This window comes from Gadus macrocephalus, chromosome 7 (assembly GCF_031168955.1).
Source record: "Gadus macrocephalus chromosome 7, ASM3116895v1".
Classification (NCBI taxonomy): Eukaryota; Metazoa; Chordata; class Actinopteri; order Gadiformes; family Gadidae; genus Gadus; species Gadus macrocephalus.
The window spans coordinates 11,751,275-11,758,035 of NC_082388.1; the positions used below are offsets into that span (position 1 = coordinate 11,751,275).

The following is a 6,761-nucleotide window of genomic DNA, read 5'->3' on the forward strand; positions in this document are numbered from 1 at the left end:
ACTTGTGAGGACTCCATGTTGTTGGTTAGTGGGACTCTGTGCTGAAGCTAAGCTTCCACCCCAATGGTGAGTGGAAGCTAGGCCAACAACACTGTGGTTTGTTGAAGCATAGCTAGCAGCTCTGTGGCGTCGTGAAACTAAGCTAACAACACTGGGGTTTGCTGAACCTAACAACACTGCAGCGTTTTGGAGAAGCTAAGCTACCAGCACTGTTGGGTGGAGAAGCTAAGCTACCAGCACTGTGGTAAAATCTAAGCTAACAGCACTGTGGTGTGTTGAAGCTTAGCTCCCAGCACTGTGCAGTACTGAAGCTCTGCAAATAATAATGCTGTGCATTTTAGCTGTTGGATCTTGACGCTTCGCTAACAGCACTGTGGTGTGTGAAGTTAGGCTAGCAGCGCTGTGCTGAAGCTAAGCTTTGTTGGTGTCTAAATGAATAACATTCAACCCAGTGGGTAGTTTGGGGAAGAACATCCAGTCCCCTGGAGAGCACTGTGCTAGGGTATGAACTAGCTCAAACCAACTTTGCATCGTTGGGGATGTGTGTCTTGCAGCGTGTGCCTGATAGCAGATGGATTTTGAGGTTGAGTACATGTGCGTACACGGATGTTTGTGTGGTATATGTGTGTGTTTATATCTGTGTGTATGTGATTATCTATCACAAGATAGCGTGTTTGAGTGTGTCCAACTCTGTGTGCATGTTTTTTTTTTTGTGTGTGTGTGTGTGTGTACATGTGTGTGTGTGTGTGTGTGTGTGTGTGTGTGTGTGTGTGGTTCTGGTTAGAGAGCAGAGGGGCTATGCTGCAGGCCAGGGAGGCAGCGGTTGCTCCAGACCGCCACACAGCTGTTTCTCGTTCTTTCTCCCTCTCTGTGAGAATCAACCGGGGGGGTGGGGGGGGGGGGTGGGGGGGTAGAGGAGGAGAGAGCAACCCAGTTACTCCCCCGGCCACGTCTCAAGCCCCCCCCCCCTGTATCCGACGTTCCCACACACCCATCTCTCTTCTCTCGGGAGGCATGCAGAAATTGAGCGTACATCTTCACCCCCAAATATAATTTCAGCGGTTTTTCTTGTTTTTTTTCTTCTTTTATAAATAATTCCTTGCAATATTTTGTAAATGAGCATAAATGATTCAAATGGTCAGTCACGGTCGCCAAGGTGCGAGTCTGTGGGTTCGGGTTCAGAAAACGCGTCTTTTCGTCCACACTAAGACTTCGGATCCAGACGAAGCCCTCCTAGTCAGTCTCTCCTCTCTCGCTCTCCCCACCCCCGCCCTGATCTGGAAGAGAGGCTGAGGAGCAGATGGAGAGGAGGAAGAGGATGAGGAAGAGGAGGAGGAGGAGGAGGAGGAGGAGATGAGAACGCCAGCCGATGTAGAAAGAGGATGGACAGGGAGGACGTTTATTCTTAATCTGTTGGTCGCAGTCCCGTGTCTGGCGTTGGTGGGCTGGAGGGGTGAGGGGTGTGTTCTGAGAAATAGGGGCTAGTGGGGCTGAGTATCTAGTGCGAGTCGTTGGGGAAGAGGAGGCGGATGGAGAACAGAGGGAGGGAGTCCAGGTCTGAACAATGTGTTCCTGCCCGGGGGCGAGGAAGCCATCTTGGATTTGACCCTCTCCACTTCCTGTCCCAGTACACGTCCTGAAATCTCTATCAGATGTATCACCCCCTCTTTGTATGTCTCTGTACTTATTTTACATATCTTTTCTCTCCCTCTCTCCCTCTCTTATTCTATGGTTTCGGTCGGGCTCCATTCTCCCTGACTCCTCCTCTCTCTCCTCTCTTTGATCATCTGCATGTGTGGGTCAGGGGCCGGCTGTGAGGACGTGATAGGAGGGGTTTCGGTCAAGGTAGGGTGGCGGCCGGGCGGGAGGTATCGGTATCGGGGAGGCGGTTCGCGGGGCGGATGGCGGAGGCCGAGGGGCCCATTGTCATCACAGCCTCTCTCGGGTGGGGATCCAGATGTAGGGCCCTGACTGCTCCTCGATCACCGTCTTCACCTTGTGGTAGACCTCTTCAAAGCTGTCCCCGTCCACCACGGCTGGAGGAAGGGTCCACGTGCCACGCCGCGGAGAGAGAGTGAGGGAGGGGGGGGGGAATAGATGGAGGGATGGAGGACGGAAACGGAGCGGCGACGGACGAGTGAGTGAGAAGAAGCGACGGGAGGGAAAGACAGGTTGGATAGAAGAATCGGGAAAAAAAGGAGAAATGTCAGATCAAGAGATACAGTTTAGAAGTTCAGAATTGTAAATGCATTGAAGGGAGAACCGATCGAGATGAATCGGCTCGCGTTGCAGGGCTTTCCAGGGAACAGATTTAGATGAAAACAAAGAGGATGCTGGGTGGATTTTCAGAGTGGCAGCCAGGACCAGAGGACCAGATAGAGAACAGAGGCGCGCTGGAGGCGCGTGTGTATATGAAACAATGGGGGCACATCTGTCATACTCTCTCGCTCGCGTGAGATTGACAAGAGGCCTCTGGGTGGTCTAGAAGCTGCCAACGTGCCAAGTCCTTCTCTATTCAACAGACCCCCGCCCACCCTGGTGAAACAACTCCAAACAAGGATTTAAAACGGTGCCTACACCAACTCATACATATGTACACTCAGACACAGACACATACACACACGCCATGTCGCTACCATTTACACACTGATGGGTATTCGCCAAAGAACAAGACATTAACAACATCTCAGGAGACAACATCATTAATGAGAAACAGAATACACGTTGTTCCCTGTTTCTGTCTTAGTTTCTTGGAGGGCGTGTGTGTGTGTGTGTGTGTGTGTCTGTGTGTCTGTGTGTCTGTGTGTGTGTGTGTGTGTGTGTGTGTGTGTGTGTGTGTGTGTGTGTGTGTGTGTGTGTGTGTGTGTGTGTGTGTGGGGAGGGGTTACCTGAGAAGCACTCCAGGAAGTCCTGTTCCAGTTTCAGGGCGCGGTCCATTCCCTTCCTGGCCTGCTCCTCCGTCAGACGGGTGTTGATCTCACTGGGAGAACAACAGACAAATGCAAAGTCAGTACTCAAGCATCATAGTGATCAAATATAATTGTGTTGTCCTAGTGAGACATCAGCGCACACAAGCGTTTCATTTTATTTCGCTCAGAGTTAATGTTAATGTTGTTTTCGAACGAACCATCACTGTGCAACCATATTTAATTCTAGTCAAAGTCATCAATATTCATTGTGTTGTTGTATTAAGTCATTAGTATGCAAACATATTTTATTCTAGGCCTAATCAGCAATATTAATTTTTTTGTGATGTTATGATTAATATGCAAAAATGTGTAATTGTAGACAGGCTCATCAGAGTGACTTTTATCTTGGTATAATTCATCAGTACACAACCCTGTCACCAATACACATTGTATTGTAGTCGTAAAAATGCGTGTCTGGGATTAATGAAGTAGTATATTATTTTTTATTTTTTATTGCCAGGCAGTCTTGTTTGTTTGCCTTCAGATTCAGAATACTTTCTGTCACAATGTCCCTGCTCAGGACAGAAAGAACTACGAATTATGAGGACATAATAAATACAAATAATACACAAACGCAAAATTGCATTGTGGCAGTAGAAAATAAAAGACAAATATAAAACAAATACACAGAATTGTCGATACAAATATATGTACTGTATAGATACATAAACGTCAAAGATAGAATTGTGCCTGACCTGTTTGTCCCTGACCCGTTCTGTTTAGACCTGATTCACCTAGTGGCCATTTTGGTTAGTTGCCCCAAAGTTGCCCCAAAGAACCCAGGGTTCCAACCCAGCTAACCCATATGGATCTACGTGGGGTTGGGGTGTGTAGTTCGTTGACTCAGAGCGTGTACATACAGGACGTTCTCCAGGGACTTGGGCCGGACGAAGATGGCGATGGGGTGGAGCTGGGCGGCCTGCAGCCTGCGCACCGCGTTGGCCGACACGTCCAGGATGCAGTGCTTACCCTGCTGCTCACACACACACACACACACACACACACACACACACAGAACACCGTCACCCCCCCATACCTGATACTGATGTGTGTGTGTGTGTGTGTGTGTGTGTGTGTGTGTGTGTGTGTGTGTGTGGGGGGAGGGCAGGATGGTATAGGAGTTAGGGTGTTTGAATCCCAGCAGAAAGGTTCTGGACTCAAATCCCTCAAAATATCCCTATTATTAGCGCAATTAATTAATTAGGCATGTGCGTGGGTATGAGTGTCTATGCACCCATTTGTTTTATTTGTGTGTTCATGTGTGTTTGGGTGTGTGCGTAAGAAGAGCCATACGTCTTGTGCTCTCGTGTTTCATTGTTTCTGGGACATGCTGGGTAGTGACGGGCTCTCTGTGGGCGGTCCTACCTGCTCGGCCACCTCCCGGACGCTCTGCACGCTGGTGCCGTACAGGTGGCTGTTGTACTGGCCGGCCTCGATGAAGCGGTGGCTCTGGATGTCCTTCTCCATCTGTTCCCTTGACGACACAAAGTGGTAGTCCCGCCCATCCACCTCGTACTCCCGCTTGGGCCGCGTGGTGTCTGTGGATCAGTCGGTCAATCAATCAGAGCGTCTTTCAGACACCCTGTCAATTCATTAGAATTTGGTATTTCTTTGAAAATGGAGTACCAAAGCTGGTCCTGAGGTGGTTTGCAATCGACACAAGATACGTTAATAATATGAATCACTATGGCATCATCCACATTAGGATTAAGAAATATCTTAGAACCGACCAATCGATCGAAGTTACTGAAAAAGATCTACGAAGGAACCGCTGAATTTACCGAAGAACTGTTCAATCTAAAGAAGAACCAATCAATCTACTAAAGAACCGCTCAATCTATTGAAGAACTGATCAATCTACTGAGGAACTATTCAATCTACTGAAGAACCGATCAATATTTGAGAGAATCTATCAATCTATTGAAGAACCGATCAATCTATTGAAGAACTGATCAATCTACTGAGAAACTAATCAATCTACTGAAGAACCGATCAATATATTAGAGAATCGATCAATCTGTTGAAGAACCGATTAATCTATTGAAGCACTGATCAAGCTAGGGAAAAAGCGACAAATCTATTGATTTCATCCATGGATTCATCCATTGAGGTAGGTAAAAGGACGTACGTGGAACACAGGATCCAAACTTGTCGGGGAACTCTGAGAGTAGGTCGTCGTTGACTCGGTCCTTCACCGGGCCCAGAATAATGATGGGCCTGGCGTAATGGACTGGACACGGAGAGACCAGAGACAGAGAGGGAAAGAGAGGAAACAAAGAAACACGGGATTATTAGGCCATCGGACGGCTGGCAGTCTACTCACTATCCACCACTGCTGCATCAGTGGGATGGCTGCATTAACACCATGAGATAACCAACCTAAGACTTTGATCACTCTCTATGTGTGCCAGATAACCACACACATTCATGATTGAGTTCGAGTTTAATTACCGAGCTAATATATTTTCAAAAAGTGTCATCTTCATCTGGTTTTCGAAAAAAGATTGTCTGTAGATCTTACCTTCTACTTGTGTGACCGTCTCATAACTGTGTGGGTTCCCTAGAGAACAAAAGACAAACTGTAAACATCACTCTAACATTCACGGGACAAGACGGAACAATAACCGTCTTAGAAATTAAGGACATTTTCCTGGTAGACAGGGAAGCAGACATTTTCTTTTGAGTTGAGGGAAGTAAGTCAACAACATTGAAATCAATGCTGCCTCTTTTGTTTGCTTTTGTCAGTTAAATGTTTTAGATGGATAAAATATACAGGAAAGTTATCAAATCATCCATTTGACATTGTACTGTTTCAATGCACGCAGCTAGCAATCTTGTAGCATTTGGGTAGGGTTCAGATTCCTGTTCAACTGACCTTGAGAGCCCAGAGTCTCGCGACTGTGGTCCTACAATACAAACAACGATACAAACACAAACAGGTTATTGAACACGATACAGAGAGAGAACTTCTAGGTTCGTTAGGATTGTTCAAGGTTGTTAAGGCTTACCCTCTCTTTGGTGCGAGACCATTCTTTCCTTTCTACCCTGTGAAAGGGGAAGACATAAAAAAACGTTTAAAACTACAGAATGGACTCCCTGTGGCCACACAGAATCCCATGGCCATCATAAAAGGAGTAGGAGTGCCAACTAGGCTACTTAATCATTCCCCGCTCTCTATTACAGCATTGTTTCATTCCCACCTCTCCTACCGTGAAAGCCTGTGCGTGGTGAGTGCTCTGGCACACACTTGCATCACCCAGGTGGTTGCTATACACTGGTAATGGATGAGGTGTCATATCCCCACCCGTGGGGGGGAGGCCTAGCAGAATACTTTAAGCAATAAAGCAACTCCAATACCAGAGCCAGGTTCTCTCCTTCATACAGGCCAGACAACAGACAGCACAGCCGATAGTGGGCGTCCAAACCACCTGTGTTTTTTAGCGATGAAGCCCCAGACCCACCTGTGTTTTCTAGGGACTAGGACCCAGACCCACCTGTGTTTTCTAGGGACTAGGCACCAGACCCACCTGTGTTTTCTAGGGACTAGGCCCCAGACCCACCTTTGTTTGCTGGGGATGAAGCCCCAGACCCACCTGTGTTTGCTGGGGATGAAGCCCATCTCCTCGGCCTCGTTGGGGGTGGTGACCCGGCGGGCCTGCCACCACTCCTCGTCCCCACAGTCGATGACGTGGAGCACGTCCCCGAAGTGGAAGCCCAGTGCCTGGCTGAGGAAGCCGCAGTCTGCCGTCTTGTCGTAGTCAAACAGAGCCCTGGGGGATGGAGAACAGCAGG

General features: G+C 48.0%; 1 protein-coding gene across 9 annotated transcripts in view; it reads right to left on the reverse strand.

The window, feature by feature from the left end:
* Positions 1-562: 562 nt before the first annotated feature.
* LOC132461566 (disks large homolog 4) overlaps positions 563-6,761 on the reverse strand; it is a 77,090-nt gene continuing 70,891 nt past the window's right edge. For all 9 annotated transcript variants that reach the window (XM_060056758.1, XM_060056757.1, XM_060056756.1 and 6 more), the window contains 9 exons: positions 6,563-6,739; positions 5,978-6,014; positions 5,845-5,875; positions 5,491-5,529; positions 5,098-5,199; positions 4,335-4,507; positions 3,830-3,942; positions 2,889-2,980; positions 563-2,036 (listed from right to left, as the gene is read on the reverse strand). In XM_060056758.1, the coding sequence (XP_059912741.1) occupies positions 1,930-2,036; positions 2,889-2,980; positions 3,830-3,942; positions 4,335-4,507; positions 5,098-5,199; positions 5,491-5,529; positions 5,845-5,875; positions 5,978-6,014; positions 6,563-6,739 (871 nt within the window). In that variant the 3' untranslated portion in view covers positions 563-1,929. The remainder of the gene's footprint in view (positions 2,037-2,888; positions 2,981-3,829; positions 3,943-4,334; positions 4,508-5,097; positions 5,200-5,490; positions 5,530-5,844; positions 5,876-5,977; positions 6,015-6,562; positions 6,740-6,761) is intronic.